The sequence below is a fragment of the Engraulis encrasicolus genome, chromosome 18 (genome assembly GCF_034702125.1).
Source record: "Engraulis encrasicolus isolate BLACKSEA-1 chromosome 18, IST_EnEncr_1.0, whole genome shotgun sequence".
NCBI lineage: Eukaryota > Metazoa > Chordata > Actinopteri > Clupeiformes > Engraulidae > Engraulis > Engraulis encrasicolus.
In genome coordinates this window covers 45,859,450-45,885,301 of record NC_085874.1, presented here as the reverse complement: position 1 = coordinate 45,885,301, position 25,852 = coordinate 45,859,450, and the positions used below count along the sequence as shown (strand labels likewise).

The window sequence follows — 25,852 nt, the reverse complement described above, 5'->3', positions numbered from 1 at the left end:
TGACCATCCTCCATCTAGGTCTTTCAATTTATTTATTTATTCATCAGGTTATTGCTTATCCAACCAGGAGCGTTTTGTTTTGTTTTGTTCTGTTCTGTTCTGTTCTGTTTGTCAATGTTTTTGTTTTTGTTTAGTCTCCTGTCTGTTGTTGTTGTCTTGCGTCATCGTCACTGTACTGTGTGGTGTTGTTGCAAGCCTCTACTTTTTTTTTTTTACCTGCAAACAAATCTACCTTCGGGTATCAATAAAGTTACATTACCTTACCTTACCTTACCTTTACTGTGCTACAGTAAGTGTAATGTAATTCAGTGCTTAATTTGAGGGGGAGCAAGGGGGAGCTAGCTCCGGAACCTCAGACGAGAGCTCCAGAACCTTGGATCGAACCTCAGGGAAGGACATCACAGACCCCCCCTCGTGGTGGGGGGCTTTGAGGGGGGGGGTAGCCACCCATCCTCTCACTCCGGGACCTTCCGCTTCACAAAACTAAGCACTAAATGTAATGTAATGCGGTGTGTACTATACACTGTGATGTGTGCAGATGGCCAGAGAGAATGGAGAGCCTCCCACTTAGGGAACCGCTGTGCTCTAGTAAGCGTAGTGTAATGCAGCGTTTCTCAACCTTATTTTAGGCGAGGCACCCTTTCAATTCATGAAAAATTACAAGGCACCCCAAACCAACAAAGTAGAGAAAAGTAACACATTTTGAGACGTCACACGACCTACGTTCAAAGTAGCAGCTGACTGGGACAACCTATATTTACTTTGTTGTGTGTAAATGGCAGATGAAAGACTCCACTGACTAGCATTAACTTATCAATTTAGACAAGTATGTATTATATTACACAATTTATTTATCAGCCACGTTTCCGCGGCACCCCTGAGGGTGTAGGCCTACTATATATTGTGATGTGTTGTGTGCAGATTGCCAGAGAGAATGGAGATACTCCCACTTAGGGAACCGCTGTGCTCTAGTAAGTGTAGTGTAATGTAATGTAATGTAATGCGACGTGTACTGTATGTATTGTAATGTGATGTGTGCAGATTGAATAAATGAAACAAAGGACAGCACTCTTCAGATTTCTTCTTTGTTTATTCGCCCACGTACCTTCGCTTCATTTATTCATTCAAGTTTTTGTGGGACTCAGCACCCAGTAAAGAATTGTTAAGTAGCCTATTTAGGCGATAGTGTGAGCGCGTCTTCTCCATTTTTTGATGTGTGCAGATTGCCAGAGAGAATGGAGAGCCCGTGGATGTGATCCGTGAGGAGGCGTCTGGGATCCTGGAGGAGATGGCCCACAACCTGCAGGTGGGCTTCATCCGGCTCATGGGCTACACACTCAGCAAGGTCTTCAAGAGCGTCTTCCGGAGGATCATGGTGAACGAAGACGCCCTGCACAAGGTGCGAAGTGAACAAACACAAGTGACAGACTTTTAAATTGTTATTTTCGTTTATCCTTTATTTAACCAGGAAAGCCCCATTGGGTTAGACCAGTGGTTCTCAACCTTTTTTTGAACAAACGCCCCCTTAAACTCATCATAAGCCTCCAAACGCCCCCCTCAACCTCATCATAAGCCTGCCAATGCCCCCCTTAGTATTGAAAAGTAAAATAGACTAATGCAACTCTAGCAACTAAGCCCCACCCTCACTCAGCTGCATCCTTCTCAACGCCCCCTGGGGGGCTCTACTGCCCCCGTTGAGAAACACTAAGTCAGACTAACTCTTCTTCCAGGGAGTCCTGGCCAAGAAGGCGGCTTAAAAGTTACATGACAATAAAACCACACCAGACAAGAGACAAGGCACCACAAAGAGGCTTTTCAAAAGGCACCACATTTGAAACAGATCTATCAGGAGAGAGGAGAGTTGATTAGCTGACTTATAGCACTCAAGGCCAATCAGAATTTCATTCTATTCACCATAATTCATAAATATTAACAATTCATTGACATAAAATAACAGTAACAAAGAAAAATAAATGTGAAAAAAGAATCGGTTGTGTGACTTGTATGTGAAATATTTGGAAAAAAAGATCAACACAATTAAACTAGAATAAAGTAAAACGTCCCTGTTCCTCTCTGTGTGTGTAGCTGCAGGTGTGTATTCAGGAGCAGCCGGTTATCCTGATGCCCAACCACAGGAGCTATGTGGACTTCCTCATCATCTCCTACATACTCTTCACCTACGACCTCTCCATCCCCGTCATCGCAGCTGGACTTCGCAAGTATCTATTAGAAATGACCTTAGATATTGATTGCCTTAAAGCAGTGTTTCTCAAAGTGGGGCGTAAGCGGAGGCATCTCAGGGGGGGCATGTGACATCTGATTTTGTTTTTTTCCCCCCAAGGAAATGATTTCCCGTCTCTCCAATAAGTCAATAAGTTTAAAGCCCTCACCAACATTATATGATTAATTGTCATGAATTTGAATAGCATAGGAGATGAACACACATCTGCATTCGACTGCAGTCCCTCTGTGTTTAATCTCACAAGCCACCTTTCCTTTGATTCTGCGCGGCGGCGATCACAAAATCAGTCTGCGCGCGTACTGCTGTTGCTTTGGGGGCCTCGGAAGCATTCAGACCCTCTGAAGGGGGGAATGATGGAAAAAGTTTGAGAACCACTGCCTTAAAGGGACACTGTGAGATTTTTAGTTGTTTATTTCCAGAATTCATGCTGGCCATTCACTAATGTTACCTTTTTCATGAATACTTACCACCAGCATCAAATTCTAAGTTTTCATTATGACTGGAAAAATTGCGCTTTTCATACATGAAATGGGGGATCTTCTCCATGGTCCGCCATTTTGAATGTCCAAAAATAGCCATTTTTAGCTGCAAAAATGACTGTACTTGGACCATACTAGAAATATTTGTTTAATGCAATAGGCAGCCCCATTTCAATAAGCAGCATAGTTACAGTAGGGCCTACCTTTTTTGACCATTTCCTGCACAGTGTACCATTTGTGGGGGAAAACTACCCATGCAAGTCAATTGGTGATGTCGGGGTTTAATAAACGAAAGATAAGCACCTGTAGACAAGCGTTGTTCACGCGCAACATGCCGAAAACGTGTTGTATTGCCGGCTGTTCAAGTAATATTGCCAAACGGCCGTGACTGAAGCATGTTCTGTGTTCATTTAGGGTAGCCGATGTAGCATGTAAGTTGATGAGACATTCGGTTTGTTTTCACCCATAAAGGGGCGTAACGCACATTTAGGAGCAAAGTACCCGGATGGCCGTTCATGAGTATAGGTATTGCAACTATGCTGCTCATTGAAACTGTGCTGCCTATTGGCAATCTGACCTGAATTAAATGTTTACTACATAATAAACTAATATTTAATGGTATGACCAAAATACAATACGTTTTGTAGCGAAAATAGTCTCTTTCTGGAAATTCAAAATATGACATACCTCTAGAAAGATCCACCTAGGGCAGTCATAGGTGACCGGTTTGGGCGTCAGACTTGTAGCCCAAAAGTTGATGGTTCGCCTCCCGACCCGCCAGGTTGGTGGGGGGAGTAATTAACCAGTGCTTTCCCCCATCCTCCTCCATGACTTAGGTACCCTGAGCATGGTACCATCCGGCCGCACTGCCCCCTTGGGGTGCCATTGAGACTTGCCCCCCTGCATGGGTGAGGCATAAATGCAATTTCGTTGCATGCAGTGTGCAGTGTTCACTTGTGTTCTGTGGTGTGCTGTGTCACAATGATAATGGGAATGGTGCAAGTATTAGCAGGTATTAGAAACAGCCTTAGATATTGATAGTGTTAAAAGTTACTTTTGATTATGTATTTGCATTTGACACAAGCCTCTCTGTTCAATTCTGTCTTTCTCTCTATGACCTCTCCATTCCTGTCATCACTGCTGGACTATTAGAAAAATCCACTGTAGTATACTAAAAATAAAACCAATAAGAATTGGACATTGGGAGCATTAAAAGTTACTTTTAGATTACATTGCATGTATTGGATGCTTTTATCCAAAGCCGTCTATTGTAGGTTTTAGGCATAGGGTATTGGTTCCAGTCTCTGGAGTGATGGAAGCATAGGGAGAGCTAAGGCAAGGCAAGGCCATTTATTTCTAAAGCACATTTCATGCACAGAGTAATTCAATGTGCTGTACAGTGATACAAACTATGCAAAAAAAACCCTGACAAACAAAAGAGAAAAGAAGAAAAAACAAAAGCATAAAAGCATAAAAACAATAGCAACGGTAAAAGATAATAAAAGCACAAGGCAGGGTAAATAAAAACAAGATAAAAGAGGCAAGGATAAAAACAAAAAAACAAAAGACCATTAGATATTTTAAAGAAGGCATCTGAAAAAAGCCTCGACTTTATCATGGAAAGGTAATCGTCTTCAAGGATGGGATATGAGCCTGCAATCCCCTAATCCAAAGCCTAACTCCCTTACTTTAACGGGACACTGTGCAAGATTTTTAGTTGTTTATTTCCAGAATTCATGCTACCCATTCACTAATGTTACCTTTTTCATGAATACTTACCACCACCATCAAATTCTAAGTTTTCATTATGCCAGGAAAAAATAAATTTTTCATACATGAAAAGGGGGATCTTCTCCATGGTCCGCCATTTTGAATTTCCAGAAATAGCCATTTTTAGCTGCAAAAATGACTGTACTTGGGTCATACTAGAACATTTTAGTTTATTTCTTAGTGAACTATCATGAAAAGATCAAATTTGGCAATAGGCAGCCCAGTTTCAATGAGCAGCATAGTTGCAATACCTTTTTTGACCATTTCCTGCACAGTGTTACTTTATCGCCTTGGCTGCCCCATCTTAGTTGGGATGTTTGTGCTGAACTTGAGAGAGGACTGGACACTGAAGCTCTCTGTTCAATCTCTCTCTCTCTCTCTCTCTCTCTCTCTCTCTCTCTCTCTCTCTCTCTCTCTCTCTCTCTCTCTCTGTCTCTCTCTGCAATCTCTCCCTCTCTCTCCAATCTCCTCCAATCCAGCTCTCAGTGGGATGAAGCTTGTTGGAGAGATACTGCGGCGTTCTGGTGCGTTCTTCATTCGCCGGGCGATCGGAACCGATAAACTCTATTGGGCCGTGCTGTCAGAGTACGTCAGGACAATAGTGAAGGTGCGTGTCATACGGCGACCCAAGACTAATCACAGACTACGGCATTAAAATTTACGGTAACGCTTTACTTTACGGTACAGTTACCATATGTAATTACTGCGTACTTTCTGGGTAACAACAGGGTAACAGAGAAACGTTTGATGATTAGATGGTTAGAAATTACACAGTAGTTTCATAGTAATTCTTGAGATATGTGTATTACATGGTATTTACTTTGTAATTGCCCCCTTGTTACCCATTAGATACCGTGTAACTTCTCTCTGTTACCCTGTTGTTACGCAGAAAGCACACAGTAATTACTGTACTGTAAAGTAAAGCGTTGCCAAATTTACATTTTGTAACGTGTGCTTCCTTTTGGCCAGGACAGCCTTGAAAAACAATTATTTAATCTCATTGGCGTTTTTCTTCATGGTAAAATAAAGGATAAAATGTTAAAAATAAATAACATTCTCAGATGAGTTTTCTTTGTCCTGGGCCCGGCCCAAAGCTGCCAGCGTCTCTGTAGTGAAACGCTACCTGACCCTGCCGTGGCAAACCTGTAGGGCACTCGCCTGCCATGCGGCAAACCCAGGTTCGCTTCCCGTCCCGGGTCCTTTGCCGACCCCTCCCCGTCTCTCTCCCAATTCGCTTCCTGTCCACCTCTCACACTGTCCTATCAAAATAAAGTAGAAAAAACACACAAAAAAAACCCAGATGTTTAATATGATTGTCTTTTTTCATGGTAAATAAAAGGTTTAAATGTTAAAAATAAATAACATTTTCAGATGACTTTTCAGATGACTTTTATCCTGGGCCCGGCCCAAAGCTGCCAGCGTCTCTGTAGTGAAACGTTACCTGACCATCCCATAATACTACCATTTCATTTCATATTCATGGTCTGGCGGTTCTTTGGTCTGAAAGGAAGGAAACGGGAAGGACATTTTCAGAAAAATCAGGATAAGTTGTTGAACAAACATGTCTGATGTCTCCCTTTGGCTATGTAGGACCGTTTAACAGACATGTCTGACAGAACATCCTACCGTAGGATAAAATTACAATGTAAGACCATTTGTCAGAACACCGGCCAAATCCTACCGCTCAACATCGCTCCACAGAAAACAGTTACCAGACGTAGTGCGGAGCCAAGTCTCTTGCCGGAAGTACGTAGGATGGTGCACGAGGCTAGTGAAACGCTACCTGACCTGTAGCCTGGCGACGCCATCCTCTGTACTCCACCCAAACATTTTGGCTCCGCACATCGTCTGTCAAAAGCCTCGAGCTCGGTTCTCTCAGTGTTTCGCCAAATCAGCAAACAGTTGAGAGTGGTGACGTAGAACTCACCCGCGAGCTCCGTTACTGATTGGTTAAAGTACAGTAACTATATTCACACTTTCGTTTTGTTATTTGTATGCTTTTGCGACGCTATAACGTAACAGGCATGCTAATAAAGCACAATATGGGTTTTAATTTGAGTTTGGAACTTCAATTAATTTAAATGATAGAGTAAGATCAGACCATCTCCCATCGTCCACGGAGACTGTTTTCTCATGGCTTTTGCCAGACTGATTGACGGAGTCAACAGTCGGCTATTCGCCCAGGCTACCTGACCTGTGTCTTTGCGTTATTTCCAGACGGGCTATGCACCTGTGGAGTTCTATGTGGAGGGCCTGCGCAGCCGCACACTCAAGTCTTTAAATCCCAAACTGGGTGAGTCACACACATAGATGTACACACACACACACACACACACACACACACACACACACACACACACACACACACACACACACACACACACACACACACACACACACACACACACAGTCACCACTGGGGGTGGGCAATGATGCACCATGACTATCTGTTTCATTTTTTTTCTGTTTCAATTTCTCTACATGTGTGTGTGTGTGTGTGTGTGTGTGTGTGTGTGTGTGTGTGTGTGTGTGTGTGTGTGTGTGTGTGTGTGTGTGTGTGTGTGTGTGTGTGTGTGTTTCTGTGCTTCTGTGCGTGTATGTGTGTGTGTGTGTGTGTGTGTGTGTGTGTGTGTGTGTGTGTGTGTGTGTGTGTGTGCGTGCGTGCGTGTGTTTCTGTGCGTCTGTGCGTGTATGTCTGTGTGTGTGTGTGTGTGTGTGTGTGTGTGTGCGTGCGTGTGTGTGTGCGTGTGTGTGCGTGTGTGTGTGTGTGCGTGTGTGTGTTTCTGTGCGTCTGTGTGTGTATGTCTGTGTGTGTGTGTGTGTGTGCGTCTGTGTGTGTGTGTGTGTGTGTGTGTGTGTGTGTGTGTGTGTGTGTGTGTGTGTGTGTGTGTGTGTGCGCGCGTCTGTGTGTGTGTGCGTCTGTGCGTGTATGTCTGTGTGTGTGTGTGTGTGTGTGTGTGTGTGTGTGTGTGCAGGCATGATGCACATGGTGCTGGAGCCCTTCCTCAAGGGGGAGGTGTATGACATCAGCCTGGTGCCCATCTCCATCAGCTACGACCGGGTGCTGGAGGAGGCCCTGCTGGCCCACGAGCTACTGGGGGTCCCCAAGCCCAAGGAGACCACCATGGTACGACCTATACTATAGTAGGAATAGCACCTAAGGGGTTTTCAATTTCACTGAGAGTGAGCCTCCCCTTGGAGTAGATAAAGACAACCAAGCCCCCCTCCCCCCGAAAAAAAACACAATCCACCCACATTGTACACCAAGAATAGCCTATCAATTATTACCCTCAAATAGGCGTTTCTGAGTGTATGTGATGTATGTATGCACATGGGCATGTGTCCCTCATCTTGCCTATACCTGAATCTGTGACTGAGGGTTTGGGTTACTGTGCGGTCAGGCTCCATGTTCTGTTTGTCTGATGCTCCACACGCATGGTACTACAAACGTGCAATAGTCCCATGATGCTAGGCCCACATGTAGGCTATATTTTGTCCTTAAGCCTATTTAAAACAGTCTTGTTCAGGGATGCAAAATGAACGTCTGTTTCAATAACAACTGATAGCGTAATAGGGCCTACATGTTTTTTTATTATTATTATTATTAAATTGTATTTCTTTTCATTTGGATTCTTTTTAATTTCTTTCACAATATTTCCATCTTAATGGAGGCTACTGTTACAGTAACATCACGAACAGAAGGCCTGTCCAAATCATTGCTTCGTTGCCAAGAACAGTTGACAAATACTGGTTGAAAATAAAGACGACACGCCTTTGATGCGCAAAGCTGTTCGATTCCGGGTTGTAGCCTACAGAAGAGAAGCGATATAGCCGCAAGTCACCCTGCACTTGTAGCCTTGCTTGAGTGGATTCTCGGACGCACACACAGCTGTGAAGTTAGGAGTAACTGAGATGAGGCTATCAATTTATCCTCCCTCTCACATCCTCGTCGCAACTGTCACATCACCAAACGTTTTTATTCACATTTAATTTACAAACGCTGATGTGGAATTTATCGCGCGCTGCTGTCCTACTACTACAATGTGGGCGATATTGTTTCAAAACTTCACTTCTTTGCCGTGGCGTCTTGCCTCCGAGGCAAACGCATATTGTTTAGGACTGCTAGAAAACGTGAACCTTTATGCCATCCAGCATTTCCCTGTTTTTTTTCTCAAGTTGACGACTTCATACTCCTGAAGTCGCCGAAGTTTACAAACTAACTGAAGCTTTCAAAATGTCCATTGCAAATCTTTAAGATTGTTTATCGTGCGCGAGGACTTTTTAGCAGCGCTTGGGAGGGAGTGATGGCACGAGCCGTCACATACGTCACCTCTTTTCCCCCTTTCTCTTATCTGCGCTTTGCTTAGTCTTTTCGTCTCTCTCTCTCTCTCTCTCTCGCTCGCTCTCTCCCTCACTGGCTGGCTGTTCAAGAATAAAAGTCGGGTGAAGCGCAGGCAGTTCTCCAGTGCTCGCGCCATGTCGTTGGTCTCAATTTAGGCCTACTTCCAAATAACGCCAATTGCCACCCGAACTTAAAATATTATTTAAGAAAGTAAAGATGAAGTGAATTATAACACATAGGCGTACAAGGTCATGTTCCTACGTTTCTGAATCCCCCCTTTTGCTCCCTTCTGTTGTTGTAGTGGTAGTAGAAAGGGTGCATTTTATTGGCTTCTAGATATTTACAGAAAGTGCACCTTTCTTCGCGTGTTGCCGCGCCTCCCCAAGCGCTCTTTGGCGCCCCCCCAGGGAGGCGCGCCTCACCTATTGAAAACCCCTGTATAGCATAGTAACCCCAAGCCCAAGGAGACCCCCATGGTATGACCTATAGTAGGAACAGCACCTAATATACTATAGCAGGGGTCCCCAAACTAAGGATCTGGGGACGGATGCGGCCCGCCACCCCCCTTTGACTGGCCCTCCACGTCTCTGCACTTCATTATTAAAGTGGGTCCCAAGTTGAGAACCCCTGTACTATAGCATAGTAACCCCAAGCCCAAGGAGACCAGCATGGTATGACCTATAGTAGGAATAGCACCTAATATATACTATAGAATAGTAACCCCAAGCCCAAGGAGACCACCATGGTATGACCTATAGTAAGAATAGCACCTAATATATACTATAGCATAGTAACCCCAAGCCCAAGGAGACCACCATGGTATGACCTATACTATAGTAGGAATAGCACCTAATATACTGCTATAGAATAGTAACCCCTAGCCCAAGGAGAACAGCATGCACAGCAAATTCTGCAGTGTTCATTTAACACCTAGATAGTTGATTTGACCTTATTTGGACATAAATGAACTCTTTAAGTGTTGAATCAACACTGCACAATTTACTGTGTGGTATGACCTATAGTACAGTGATTCTCAAAGTGTGGTCCGGGGACCACTGGTGGTCCGCAACAGAGCTCAGGCGGTCCACGAGGGGATATCTACTACGAACTAGCTGTAGGCTATATTTGTAACATAATTACAAAGCTAAACATAGTTGAAGTCTTAGTTTCACCACAATAAGACAGGCGTGTAATGTGAATAAAAAGTACGTGATCTGCATCCAAATTAGCAGTGTCAAATTAGCACCCCTCAACTGTCGATTCAGTTGACAGGTGGTCCCTGAACATTTTTGTGGGGACAAAGTGGTCCTCGGTCTGAAAAAGTTTAAGACACACTGCTATAGTAGGAATAGCACCTAATATACTATAGCATAGTAACCCCAAGCCCAAGGAGAACAGCATGGTATGACCTATACTATAGTAGGAATAGCACCTAATATATACTATAGCATAGTAACCCCAAGCCCAAGGAGAACAGCATGGTATGACCTATACTATAGTAGGAATAGCACCTAATATACTATAGCATAGTAACCCCAAGCCCAAGGAGAACAGCATGGTATGACCTATAGTAGGAATAGCACCTAATATATACTATAGCAGGGGTCCCCAATTAAAAGTCCCCTAGGGCCATTTTTTCCAAATTCCTCCCAATAAAGGGCCAACACGAGCCATGCCCGTAGTCACTTCTGACGTTCTACCTGGAGCCTGCAGTGACTGACTGGTAGTGGCAAACAGAGAAACTTACTGAGGGGGCGGGGCACAGAACGCTTCTTCCTACCTAGCGTCTGGGGCGCGATTTCAAAATAAGAGCAGACGGCGCGATCGGCAAAACAAAAACAAAAAAACAAAAAAAAAATTCTTATAATTATTTGAGGACCACAAATAGATGCCCCGCGGGCCGCTAATTGAGTTCGGGGCGCTATACCATAGTAACCCCAAGCCCAAGGAGATCACCATGGTATGACCTATACAGTAGTAGGAGTAGCACCTAATATACTAAAGCATAGTAACCCCAAGGCCAAGGAGAACAGCATGGTATGACCCCAGGCTTCCAGTTCTCCATCCCTGTAGTAAGGAAATGGATCGCACTCAGTTTTTCTTCTTTTCTTGTTGTTTTATTTTTATTTTAGTATCGCAGGGACTGACATGACAGACGTTTCGGCTGCACAGAGCCTTCTTCAGTGTCACAGATTCAGTCTATTTCCTGAAGTCTTTTAAAGGAACAACCTCCTTGTCACCTGTTTCTAATTGCTCATTAGAGATGGCGCAGCAGGCGCCCCACCACATCAGGCTTTTACGCCGTTCATTAAGTGGGGTGCCCTCTGCGCCACCTGTTGGAGAATAACAGACACTTCAACCAACGACAGTAACTCAAAAGATGGAGAAGGGGGCAAACATCAAAAAACAGCTCGACATTCAGTAGCCTAGCCAGTTACAGAAAACAAGTTAGGTCAAAGTCTTGATTCATGCCTTTCGGGGACATTGACTGAAGCTGGTACATCCAGAATGCTTCCCTTTGGCTTTGAAGAAGCATCTTGTCCAAGTTAACCATCCCTGACCTATAGTATGGGCCGCTGAGACATTTTATCTTTCCTGCAGAGCCGGAGAGGGGGGGTGCTGCGGACCCCGGTTCGAGTCCGGACGCGGTCATTTCCCAACCCTACCCCATCTCTCTCCACACTCACTTCCTGTCGCACCTTCACTGTCCTATCCGAAATAAAGGCCCAAAAAGCCCATAGAAATATCTTTAAAAAAAAAAAAAGAGCCGGAGAGAACTTAAACCCCACCACTCAGAGCCAATGTTATAACCTTACTAATACTGTCACCAAAATTGTAATGGCTATGTCTTAATCTGTTACTTATGGCTGTCAGTACTGTCAATCATAGCAATGTTGTTATGATGTAGTTGAGTATTTTTAGCCAATAGTGACTATATACTAGGCCCGCTGGCGACCCCATCTGTTACAGCCACAATGATACCCAACATTCTTTAACGCTACTACCCAAGACTGGGGTTTTGTGGGTTTGAGATTACGCATGTACGTACATTGACCGCTGTGCTTATCTACTGTAAATAAACACATTTCAGTACAAGGTATTGCACAGGCAAGTTATCTGTGACATTGATATAGCACACATCCGGTTATTTTGATATCTCACCATACCACCAGATGGCGCTGTTTTGCTGTAACATGTGAATATCCCAATTCATAGATACTGAATCCTTTTATCAATATGCTAGTGTGGACACAGTGCTTGTGTTTGAGTAAGATATGCGGTAACATGTGAATACCCTAATGCATTGATACTGTATCCTTTTATGAATATGCTACAGTGTGGACACAATGCTTGGTCTAATTATGTTGTTTTTGAGTAAGTTTTTTTTTTCTTTGCAACAGACAAAGAATAAATGTAAGACAGTCACCTGGTTTTATTTCAGGGAAGGGAAAAATACAAAGACAAAATCTTTGATGGATCAGAAATATTAGCTATGCCATGCCAAGTTTTTGAGTAAGTTAAAGGGACACTGTGCAGGAAATGGTCAAAAAGGGCTCTGCAACTATGCTGCTCATTGAAACTGGGCTGCCTATTACCAAATTTGATCTTTACATGAAAGTTTACTAAGTAATAAACTAATATTTTCTAGTATGGTCCAAGTACAGTCATTTTAGTAGCTAAAAATGGCTATTTCTGGAAATTCAAAATGGCGGACCATGGAGAAGATCCCCCTTTTCATGTATGAAAAGTGCAATTTTTCCAGTCATAATGAATACTAAGAATTTGATGGTGGTGGTAAGTATTCATGAAAAAGGTAACATTAGTGAATGGGCTGCATGGATTATGGAAATAAACAACTAAAAATCTCACACAGTGTCCCTTTAATCTCCTCCTGGTGTGTCTGATGATGTGACCAGGGTCTCCTGAAAGCCAGCAAGGTCCTCCAGGAAGACTACGGCTCCATGCATGTGTGTTTCGGCACACCCATCTCCGTCAGAGAGCTCGCCAAGGGGAGCATCGACCGCTCGCAGTACAACCTGGTGCCCAGGTGAGGACGTATTGTATTATATATTTATTTATTTACTTCCTCTTGCTGTTTCTTGCACATTCCTCTAATATACTCTACTCTAATTCCTAATTGTTCAGCTATTTTAAGCCCTACTCTGTAGATCTTTCTTTTAGATTACTCATTTATCTTAACCCCTCCACCTTTGTATGCGTTTTTAACGGTTATTTATGTCCGTAAAATGTTTTATGTGGGTGGGTGGGTGTGTGTGTGTGTGGGTGTGAGAGGTGTACCACCACTGCAAAACAATTGCCCATACTGGGACAAATAAAGGCTACTACTACTACTACTACTACTACTACTACTACTACTACTATACTTGATATAGGATAGGCCTACTTAGTGCTATTCACTTCCCCTACCTAATGTAGCCTAGTTGAAAGTTGAGCGGAACTGTTGATAGTTTGTCCAGTCCTGCCCTGCCTATTGTCATGTCATGTATGTTATATCTAAGTGTGTATTGTATGTGTTAAATCTTTGTTTTTATCATGTCATTGGCAATACAACCTGCCTGATGTGTACCTTACCTGCTGACAAAAAATTCCCCATTGGGGATAATAAAGTTTCTAACTAAACTTATATTATCATGTCACTGCGTGAACAGTATCAAGTTCATCTGATGTGTATGGGTCATTGTTCTCAGCGTTTTGCCATTGTGCAGGCCTGGTTGTCTTTGTCTACTGTGTGTACAGTGTGTCCTACTTTAACTTCTGCTTCTCTGCTTTAATCGTGGTTTTTTTGTTTGTTTTATTAAGTTCAAGTTCAAGTTCAAGTTCAAGGACTTTATTGTCATTGTCAATGAAGACAACGAAATTGTGGGTGGAGCAACAACACTGCGTAGTTTGAAGTAAGCCTATAGAAGTAACCAAAAAGAAGTAGTCAAATAAAGTCTAAATTCATGAAGTATATCATGAAGTATAATAAATTAAAGTAAATAATAGTAATAATATGAGTATTAACAAATTAATCAAGTAAAAAAAAATAAAAAAAAAAAAAAAACAGTAAAATTAAAAAAAATGTGATCCTCTCCCCACAATTCAAAGTTAATAACCCAGTGCTGTTGATATTTTTTAGGTGCACACAACACACACACACACACACACACACACACACACACACACACACACACACACACACACACACACACACACACACACACGTATGCACACATGTATGCACACATGTATGAATACACAAAATCAATAGGATGTTACAGTAGGCCTAAGTGCCATCCCTTAAAAGGAAAAAAACACAGAACACCAGTCCAGAGACCTATGTAAGAGCACTAGAATTAAGCAGTCTAATGGCTTCAGGGTACAGGCTATTAGAAAGTCTTGTAGTTCGTGCCTGTAATGACCTGTATCTTCTGCCTGAGGGAAGCAGTTGGAACAGGTGGTAAGCAGGGTGGTGACAGTCTTGCAAGATGTTTTGCACTCTTCGTAGACAGCGTGTGGTGTAGATTGTACCTATCTCTGGGAGAGGTGTCCCAGTGATTCTCTGTGCTGTTTTTACCACACGCTGGAGTGCCTGCTGGTCTGCTTTTGTGGAGCCAGAGTACCACACCAAAGACCCATACATCAGAACGCTGCTGATCGCACAGTTATAAAAGTTCACCAGCAGCGGTCTGGGGATGTGATAGCCTCTTAACTTCCTCAAGAAGTAAAGTCTTTGCTGGGCCTTACCCACGGCTGAGGCTATCTGTGTACCCCAGGACAGATCATCAGCCACAGTCACCCCCAGGAATTTAAAGCTGTTGACCCTCTCCACCACCTCTGAGCCGATGGAGAGGGGTCTGTGAGGGGTCTTGTTCCTCCGAAAGTCTACAATAATTTCCTTGGTCTTTTTGGTGTTTAGGGCCAGGTTATTGTTGTCACACCATGATGCCAGATGTTGTACCTCCTTCCTGTAGCCCGTCTCATCGTTGTTTGTTATCAGTCCAAGAACGGTGGTGTCGTCAGCGAACTTGACTATGAGGTTGGAGGGGAAAGAGGCAGAGCAGTCATGGGTGAACAGGGTGTAGAGCAGAGGGCTTAGAACACATCCTTGGGGCGCGCCGGTGTTGATGGTAATAGTGGATGACATGTGATCACCTACTCTGACCCTCTGTGTGCGATCAGTCAGAAAATCCACAATCCAGTTGCACAAGGTGGTGTTTAGTCCCAGCTGGTGTATTTTGGAACGAAGACTGTAAGGCCGGATGGTATTGAAGGCCGAGCTGTAGTCCACAAAGAGGAGACGTGCATAGGTGTTCTTTTGCTCCAGATGTTCCAGGAGTGTGTGAAGCACAATGGCGATGGCGTCCTCTGTGGAGCGGTTTTCCCTGTATGCGAACTGAAAGGGGTCTTGTGATGGTGTAGTGGCCGCTTTAATATGTTTCATGACCAGTCTCTCCATGCATTTAGCAGGAATAGGGGTGAGAGCAACAGGCCTGTAGTCATTGAGACCTGTGATGTGGGACTGTTTGGGAAGGGGAACTACTGTGGCGGCTTTGAAACAGGCTGGGACCCAACCAGTGGACAGTGAGGTGTTAAAAATGGAGGTAAAAATGTCTGTGAGTTCTGCAGCACACTCTTTGAGAACCCGGCCCAGCACTCCATCTGGTCCAGGTGCCTTCCTGGTGTTAATGCTGCTAAGTGCACATCTCACCTCATGTGTGGTCAGGACAGGAGCTGGATCTGTACTAGGTAGGGGGGGCAGGACAGGGTCTGTGTTCTCCCTGTCAAAACGGGCGTAAAAAACATTTAATTCCTCAGCCAATGTAGGAGAATTAGCAGAGGGGGGATGAATATTGCTTTTGTTGCCTGTTATGGCCCTGATGCCTTCCCACACCTGCCTGGTATTTGTGGTGTCAGCAAATCTGGCTTCGATGTGCCTTCTGTGTTGTTGCTTTGCAGTGTTGATGCCCCTCCGCAGCGCAGTCCTGGCACTCCTGTACGCCTCCTGGTCACCAGACCTAAATGCAGTATTCCTATGTCGAAGCAGCTGTTGAACTTCTTGTGTCATCCATGGCCAGACACTGTAGGCCTACAGCAACTTGGTCAGCACCTAACACAAACCCTGTTTTTAAATATGCTTTTTGAAAATAAGATGATTCAGTAATACGTATGAGAATTTAACAATGTTTTAAAACAAAGTTTTAGTAGTGAGCACATTATCCAGAACACAACTGAGTATTTTCTTCAGTCTCCATCCATTCATCTGTGTCTTTGTTTTGCATCTAAGTGAAAAAGAAATAAAGTCTGCGACACTGCTTGTCTACTGTGAATTATTTAATAGAGCGCAACGTTTCGACCGGTCGAAACGTTGCGCTCTATTAAATAATTCACAGTAGACAAGCAGTGTCGCGGACTTTATCTCTTTTTCACTTGGATTTACTCTCATTGTCCTGCACCTGGCCCATTGGGTGGGATGTGCACACATCTAATCCTCTGAACTTTGTTTTGCATCTAACTAGGGCTGTAACGATACACTCAACTCACGATTCGGTTCGTATCACAATTTTTGACCTACGGTTCGATACACCCCACGATTTCTGAAATGTATCTCATTTGAAGCTTGGAAGCACTATCACATCATGTCATATGGTTGTTTTCTGGAATGAAAGATAACAAAACCTTGAAAGGGCGTATCACGATACTGCCTCCTTACATCACGATACAGTATCGTGACTCTGAGTATCATGATTTCTCGGTTCGATTCAATATCGTTACAGCCCTACATCTAACCATCTCTGCTTCAACCACCCCCCGCCTGTTTCCATCCCTTTCCCATCTATCTTTCCTTCACTGTCGTAGTAAACCGCCTACCCCATTTTCTGCTTCTCCTAACTAATTCCTAAATCCCAAGTTCTTCTTCCTCTATTCCAATGTCAGTATTACTCTATTCCAATAAGGACGTCAGTATGACCTTTATTATCCCACAATTAGGAAATTCATGTCACAGCAGTACCATCACACATTCACCATGTATAAAAACAGACAACATGCCGTACATACAAACACAGGACACCAGAGAAGAGTTCAGATGCAAAACCCACTAACTCCATTTCTGAAGACCTGCACTTCTATATTTTTATATATATATATATATATATATATATGTTGTTGGTTTGGTTTACATTCATGTACTTTCTAATACATATAAATAGTTATATTACATAAATAAAATAAAAAATATGCAAATTTGTTTTAAATAAAAAGTTATAACCCATTTCCTCCCAATTCTCTGACTCGACTCGACTGTATGTGTACAATAGCAGAGGATCCCTCTCTCGACACAACTGCTCATCTCTCTCTCTCTCTCTCTCTCTCTCTCTCTCTCTCTCTCTCTCTCTCTCTCTCTCTCTCTCTCTCTCTCTCTCTCTCTCTCTCTCAATAATGCTTTATTGGCATGACGAATAAGACATCCACATTATCAAAGCAGTCAAACAAATCATTTGAGAAATAACAAAAAGAAAAAAGAAAGAAGCCATAGATAGGGCTGTACACTCTAGCCAACAATACGATGCAGCATACTTTGTCAAAGACGGGAACATAACATACATTTAGGGACTTGAAAGGTGATAGTTCTCCAGGTCTAGACCAGTGTTTCTCAAACTTTTTCAGACCAAGGACCACTTGCTCCCCCCAAAAATGTTCGGGAGCCACCTGTCAACTGAATTGACAGTTGACGGGTGCTAATTTGACACTGCTAATTTGACACTGCTAATTGCGACGCAGATCACTTACCTTTTATTCACATTACAAGCCTGTCTTATTGTGGTGAAAATATGACTTTGAGCTATGTTTAGCTTTGTAATAATGTTACAAATATAGCATACAGCTAGCTTGTCTTGGAAAAGTACAAATTCCCTCGTGGACCACCTGAGCTCTGTTGCGGACCACCAGTGGTCCCCGGACCACACTATGAGAATCGCGGGTCTAGACAATCTGTACCACAGAGCGAACAAAACCAACAACCTGTACTGTGAATATTTCTGCGATTGTTTGTCTCTCTCTCTCTCTCTCTCTCTCTCTCTCTCTCTCTCTCCCTCTCTCTCTCTCTCACTTTCTCTCCGCACATAGAGACTTGCCCCACATGCCCAGTGATGAGACCCATGCGTTTGTGGGGAAATTCATGTGTTGCAGTAGCAACATCACACATTCACCATGTACAAAAATAGACAATATACATACAAATACAGGACCTAAGAGTTACAGCTAATTTTCTCGCAAATCTCTGACTCCTCTCTCTCTCCCTCTCTCTCTCTCTCTCTCTCTCTCTCTCTCTCTGTCTCGTTGTGAGGTGGATGAGGATGAGAAGTTTGTGTTGAGGCTGTGAGGAGGGAACTGCTTTTTTATCTTTTGTTTTTTTCCGCTTGGAAAAAAAATTATGTACTGACGGCTCTGTAATAACTTGACATTTGGTCCAATAAAAGACTTTTTAAACCTCTCTCCAAACACAGAGACTTGCCCCACAAACCCAGCGATGAGATCCATGCGTTTGTGCTGAAATTCATGTGTTGCAGCAGCAATTTCACAAATTCACAGTGTACAAAAATAGACAACATACATATAATCTCAGGACCTGAGAGTTGTACAGCTCATCGCAAATCTCTTTCTCCCCTCTCTCTTTCTTTCTCTCTCTGTCTCTCTCCGCACACAGAGACTTGCCCCACAAGCCCAGCGATGAGACCCATGCGTTTGTGAGTGCGGTGGCCCACGGCGTGGTGCGTCTGCAGGAGAGGGGAGCTGTGCTCAGCCCCTGGAGCCTCATGGCCATGCTGCTGCTCCACAGCCCCACGGCGGGGGAGGAGCTCCACGAGAAGGAGGGAGGGAAGAGGTGGGGCTGCCCTAAACGATCATTTTTCTCCCGATTAATGTGTCAACTATTTTTTTCGAATAGTCGATTAGTCAAAGGATTACTTTTTTAATTTTAAAGTACTCTAGCATTTTAATCTTCAAGGAAATTGGGGAAAAAAGAAAGAAACCGTTAAAATTAGGTCCCTGAGCTTTAAATCGTGATAGTAGCTTATTTACTCCGAGATACAACGTCCAATTCATACCTGCTGGGCAATTTTAGGTTTCAATAAAGTAATAAAGTAAGTAAAAAAGCATTGAATTAAATTAAAAGATTAGTCGACTATGAAAATTCTTGTCGACTAATTTTTATAGTCGATTAGTCACGATTAGTCGATTAATCGTCCCAGCCCTAGAGGGAAGAGGTAGTGAGTGGTAGTGAGCTGTGCTCAGCCCCTGGAGCCTGATGGCCATGCTGCTGCTCCAGAGCCCCACGGCGGGGGAGGAGCTCCAAGAGGAGGAGGGAGGGAAGAGGTAGGGCTGCCTGGGCGATATGACGATATCAAATCTTGAAAGAAAATGAAAAGAATGCCGCACACTCTGCTCCATATTTTATTGGCGAAGTGACGTTTTGGCCGTCTGGCCTTCTTCAAACTTGAAGAAGGCCCAGACGGCCGAAACGTCACTTCACCAACAAAACATGGAGCAGAATGTGCGGCATTCTTTTCATTTTCTTTAACATTTGTATGCTTAGGAAGCCAGCACCTCAAGAAAGACTTTATTGGTGTGCGATACATCTTTTTCCTAAAGATATCAAACCGTGAATCATGATATCAAGTACAAGATCGCCTCGAATCTGCCAAAGTGGAGAAATCGTATAGATCGTCCTAATGTGAGGATGGTTATTATTAGTATCAGAGTGATATTTACTTACTTGTGTTGATGTCTTCACTTTTATTCTTTACATTATTGCATTCCAATTGTGCACTTTATGAGTGTCATCAGTGTGTTAATATTTTATTAACTGCAAATTACAAATTGCAAGTATATGAAAGCTGTTTTTTGTTTTTGTTTTTTTTTCCAATGGAAGATGGTGATAAAAAAAATCGAAATCAAGATTTTGTGTTAAAAATGGTGACATGATATGACATTTTTGCCATATCGCCCATCCCTAGGAAGAGGGGCCTCTCGCTGGACACGCTGACCCAGCGCACGCTCTGGCTGCGGGGCCTGGCACTCATGTTCGGGGCCCTCCTGGATTGGCCTGGTGAGGAGCAGTTATTTCATACTGAGAGAGAGAGAGATAAGGAAGGAGGGAATGAAGCATTTGTGTCGAGAGCGGGATTACATTACATTACATTACATTACACTTATTACATTACACTTATATATATATTATATATATTACATTACATTTTCACTTAGCTGATGCTTTCATTTGTTCAAAGCGACTTACAGTTATTATTTGTTAGGGTATTGGTTACAGTCCCTGGAGCAATGTGGGGTTAGGTGCCTTGCTCAAGGGCACTTCAGCCATGGATGGAGCTGCAGGGAGAGGTCAGGGGGGATTCGAACCTGCAACCCTCAGATTGAAAGACCAACTCTCTAACCACTCAACTATGACTGCCCTCTGCTATTGTCCATACACGCTGACCCAGCGCACGCTCTGACTGCATGGCCTGGCACTCATGTTCGGGGCCCTCCTGGATTGGCCTACAGTAGTGAGGAACCAGACCAGAGATATGGATGGACTGGACTAGAGACACACTGTTCACGACACATGCAGTTCTTTACAATATTCACATGCCGTACATCACATCTCTTGTTGCTTTACATTGAGAGAGAGGGAGGGAGAGAGAGAGAGGGAGAGAGAGAGAGGGAGGGAGAGAGCGAGAGAGAGAGAGCGAGAGAGAGAGAGAAGCAGAGAGAGAGCGAGAGAAAGCATGAGCAGTTGTGTCGAGAGAGGGATCCTCTGCTATTTACATACAAAGGGGAAGAACATGCAGTAAACAAAAGCTGAAAATAACTCATGAAGGTGAAAAGCTCTGAATAGCCCCAAAAAGAAGTTTCAACAAAAGCATTGTTACACCACACGGCTTTCTTCCTGTTCCCACCTGTCTTTTATCCTTTATCTCTTTAAGGAAAGAGAACAACGATTTCTCAGCTCTTTTAAATACTTTGCGGGCTGAATTGAATAATACATTTTCCCCACTGTGATGATTAACCACCATTACCCGAAAACGCCAGCTATGATGAATATCTCCGTAGTGGAAATGTTTTTTGTTTTTTTTTAAAGTATGTTTTGTGGGCTTTTGGAGCCTTTATTATGACAGTATAGTGTGAGAGGAGACAGGAAAGGAGCTGGAGAGAGATACAGTATGGTAGGGCTGGGAAATGACCCCGGCCGGACTCGAACCGGGGTCCCCATGGGCATGCAAGCTTTAAATGGGAAATGTTTTTAAGGCCCACTCCAACCATATCAAAGGAAAAAATAACCTATGGGCCTGCTGCTCAATGATTTCTTCTAATCCAGTGATTTTCAAACTGTGGGCCGGGGCCCACTGGTGGGCCCTGAGGGTGTTCCAAGTGGGCCTTGAAGTCATTTTCTAAAAATCTATGTAATATTTGTGAGTGTGTTGCTGTTGACAATGTATTTTATTTTTATTGTTTATTGGGCCAAAGGTGGGCCCCGAACATTTGTGAAAATCTAAAGTGGGTCCCAAGTTGGAAAAGGTTGGGAACCCCTGTTCTAATCCATCACATCCAACCCCGTCCGGTACAGTAACCCAGCGGTACCCAAACTGGGGGTTCGGGAGGGGTGGGTTGGGGGGTGTTGCGCATAAGTATTGTAGAGGGCTCGCGGAGAGAAGGAACTATTTGCATAAATCCTTGAATATAGGCTTTCATATGATATAACCATTCCATAAATTGGCTTGTAACAATATTTTTATATTTATGCTAAGGGACGAGAACATGTTTACATTTGGAATATGGTGGGTAAGGGTGTAGGTATATGAGGTGTGTAAGGGTTGCGAAAATATAGGTTTCTCCTATAGCAGAAAAAGAAGTGCTGCAGTAACCCATGACCTCTCTCTCTCTCTCTCTCTCTCTCTCTCTCTCTCTCTCTCTCTCTCTCTCTCCCTCTCTCTCTATCTATCTAACCCCCTCTCTCTCTCTCAGCCCAGATGACTGATCAGGAGGTCCTGTCGTACAGCATGGGCCTGCACCGCTCGGTGGTGTGCTGTGATGGAGGCCGGGTGCGACTGCGGGAAGAGCAGGAGCAGCAGCAGGAGGAGCAGCAGGAGGTGATGGTGTTTGGTGTATTATAATGTGTTGATGGTGTTTGGTGTGTTTATAATGTGTTGATGGTGTTTGGTGTATTATAATGTGTTGATGGTGTTTGTTGTATTTTAATGTGTTTATAATGTGTTGATGGCGATTGGTGTGTTGATGGTGTTTGGTGTATTATAATGTGTTGATGGTGTTTGGCGTATTTGAATGTGTTTATAATGTGTTGATGTTGTTTGAATGTGTTTATAATGTGCAGGAGGCTGGTGATGATGATGGTGATGGTGATGGTGTTCAGGAGGAAGAGGAGAAGATGAAGATGAAGACGAAGAGGAGCCCCGCGTCACCAGAGGAGGCACTGCTGCAGAGGGCCGCCGTGGTACTCATGTGCGCCTCCTACAGGAACCAGGCGGTACACGTGTTTGTGCGGCCGTCGCTGGTAGCTGTGGCTGTGCATGTCACAGTCAGCAGAAGAAAAGGTCAGCAGAAAGGCCTCTGAATTAAAGGTGCACCGCGTAATATTGGCACTTTCTTTCCGGAATTCATGCTACCCAATTTCACGAGTACTTACCACCACCATCAAAAGTGTTCATAGTGACTGGGAAAATTACACTTTTCATACATGAAAAGGTGGGTCTTGGCCATGTCCGCCATTTTGAATTTTCAGAAAGACCTTTTTAGCTGCAAAACGTACTGTCCTTTGGACATACTAGTAAATATTTGTTTATTATTTTAGTAAATATCCATGAAAAGATCACACCTGACAATGGGCAGCATAACTGCAAAACCTGCACTACTCTGGCCTCCATCCTACACAGTGCACCTTTAAATATATTTCTTCCCAAGTAAAAAAAAAAGAAGAAGAATGAACTATACACATCACATAGCTTTATTTCACATGTTCTTGTTTTTACTTACTTACATACTACTGCTGATGGGTTTCAGTATGGAATCAGGAATGAAATACCCATTTACTGTAGCCCATGTTAGAAAGGTAACACTTTATTTTAGGGATACATCTATTAGCACTAATACATACAATGTTCCTGTATAAGTAACTTGTAAGGCATGTGCAAAGCAAAATCAAACATTTGTTAGGCATGTATTCGCAAATGTCTTGTTCATGCACAATAAGGGATTTATTACCAATTTAACCTTAGTAAGGACCTAGTAGACCTTAGCATTTGCTTAGTACATGCCTTACAAGGTACTTATGCAGGCATTAACATTGTATGTATTAGTGCTAAAAGATGTATCCCTAAAATAAAGTATTACCGTTAGGTTAGAAATGCATTGAAAAATAGCTTTATTCCATACTGTATGCTGTAGAATAGGTCCATACAGAGAGAGAGAGAGAGTAACGTGGAATCGATATTCCGACATACCTCTATTCCGACATCCGACATGCTGTAGGGTTAGGGTTAGGGTTGAGGTTAGGGTTAGGGTTAGGGTAACTGCTTGTACTCTCCCAGTCTCCCTACACTGATGAAAGCTGAGCGACGTAGCACAACAACCACAGACATGGCATATCTCGGTGGGAAACGTGCGGGTATTCAGACAATAGACATCAATGTCGGAATAGCGCACGTTTATGGTTGTATACCTGGAGATATGCAGGGATTCATAATTTTTTTACAGAGTGACATAACTGGAAAGTAACGATTATGTGTCATTATTCCCATACAATTTACACATTTTTATGCTGAAAAAAATGAACAAGTTGTTCTGAAGCTGTTTTTGTGTATCTTGCTTCATAGAGGACGTCTTCACACACTTTAGATTCCTGCAGGAGCTTCTGTCCCAAGAGTTCGTCTTTATACCTGGGATGGCTAATCAAGTAAGACACTATGTTACATTATATTATTACATTACATTACATTGCATATACATTGCATATGCATATGACGCTTTATAACCAAAACTATATAACCGACTTTCAAAAGAGGATATAATCATAGCCAACATCACTAGCAAATACAAAGTGCACAGGAAATATACAGAACAACAAGTGCAGATGCAAAGAAGGGTTAGTTGTCTTTCTTTCTTTTTTAGTACACACACACGCACGCACGCACACACACACACACACACACACACACACACATTAGCATTTAGCAGACGTATGTGTTCAAAGCGACTTACAAGGAGCAATTTAAACAAGGACAGGGTAAGGCACAGTGTACAGTTGCAACACTGATAGCATTGTCCAACAGAGAGTAAAGAAGAGGACGATGCATTAAAGTAGCAGAAAGTAAGCAAAGACATCAAGGTGCAGTGTACAGTTGCAACACTGCCATCATTGTCCAACACAAGGTAACAGAAGCAACATTAAATAATTAGAAGGTGTCAATGTCATATTGGATGATAAGCAAGACATCTAGACGCAGTGTACAGTTGCAACACTGGCAACAATGTTCAACACACACACACACACACACACACCATCTCACAGGACACCCCGACACTGACCCACACACACACACACACACACGCGCGCGCGCACACACACACACACAGACGTGCACACACACAAACACACGCACACACACCATCTCACAGGGCACCCTGACACTGACCCACACACACACACAGTCGTGCGCGCACACACACACACGCACACACGCACACACAAACAAACACACACACACACACACACACACACACACACACACACACACACACACACACACACACACACACATGTCAAGAGTCTGGCCTGGGGCATTGTATTAGTCTGGGAAGATTGTCATTGATTCAGGTCATTTTTAGTCAAAACACATTTGAGATGCTGTTGTTGGCCAACCATAATTTAGGCCAACCTTGATTTTTCAGAAGCAGGTCAGTTGTCCCGGGCCTGGGAAAAGAGGGGCCCCAAAATTGGGTCCCCATAGAGCTCCTAAGTCACCTGGAAACATGTAGCAGACTGTAGTATTTCTTGTTAGCATTTAAGGATTTTCCGGTTCCCAGCGGCGACCGTGGGCAAAGGGGACCAGTCTCAAATAAGGTGTGTGTGCAAACACGTGATTAGCGAACCCCTGCAAACTGACGAGGGTATTACAAATAGGCTGTATGGATGACATGATTGATCATTTTTGTGTCAAACGCCGACATAAATACGATGTTGCTATCACATGCTTAACCCGGAAAACTCGCAAACTACAGGAGGGAGATGGATCCATTGACTTTCACTAGCTTAGCGACATACTCCCTCTTTTAACTTGTCTTAAAGCAAGACAACGCTTAACATGAAAAATAAGACAATTTACCACCTTTATAAACCCTAGCCAACGATTTTAACTATATTAACCCTGTGAAACCTGAACCATGAAAGCAATGAGAGAAAATTCTAATTTTTTGGAATTTGCTTCAATATTGGTCCCTTATAAGAAATGTAAAAAAAAAAATCAAAATTTTGTTAAGGTCGCTGAGATATTTAATGCATCATATATGATGCATCAGGCTTTTAATGAATGAAAATTCCAATTTCATGACCATTGAAAAATGACTTTTAATGCATTTACAACTTTTTTTTAATTTAAAAAAGTTGTCAGACAATTTAATTTGAGGATTATCTTTAAATATTTAGTGAGATCCTGCCATTTTTTTAAGCCTATCCTTGTTTTAGCAGGACCATATTTTACATTTCCCACAGCCTGGTTGGGTAATTTTTTAAAATCTATGTAAAAACATAGCTGATCGAATGCTCAACAACCTATTTATGAGTGTAATATAGATCATTATTCATTTTTGATGTGTAATTTGAATATATGGGTCCATTACTACAATTGGACCATTTCTCCATTCACTTCAATGCATTTTTTACGAGATCATAATTTCAACATTTTGCATTACATTTTCAAAATTGCGAGTAAAACCTGTTTCTTAAGG

At 43.0% G+C, this 25,852-nt stretch overlaps 1 protein-coding gene across 1 annotated transcript in view; it reads left to right on the top strand.

Annotated features, from left to right (window-relative positions):
• Window positions 1-25,852, top strand: part of gnpat2 (glyceronephosphate O-acyltransferase 2) — a 53,456-nt gene that overhangs the window by 18,680 nt on the left and 8,924 nt on the right. The window contains exons 3-13 of the mRNA XM_063223698.1: window positions 1,223-1,399; window positions 2,086-2,215; window positions 4,971-5,098; window positions 6,709-6,784; window positions 7,467-7,618; window positions 12,751-12,881; window positions 18,543-18,719; window positions 19,852-19,943; window positions 21,857-21,981; window positions 22,224-22,443; window positions 23,722-23,801. Of these exons, the coding sequence (XP_063079768.1) occupies window positions 1,223-1,399; window positions 2,086-2,215; window positions 4,971-5,098; window positions 6,709-6,784; window positions 7,467-7,618; window positions 12,751-12,881; window positions 18,543-18,719; window positions 19,852-19,943; window positions 21,857-21,981; window positions 22,224-22,443; window positions 23,722-23,801 (1,488 nt within the window). The remainder of the gene's footprint in view (window positions 1-1,222; window positions 1,400-2,085; window positions 2,216-4,970; window positions 5,099-6,708; window positions 6,785-7,466; window positions 7,619-12,750; window positions 12,882-18,542; window positions 18,720-19,851; window positions 19,944-21,856; window positions 21,982-22,223; window positions 22,444-23,721; window positions 23,802-25,852) is intronic.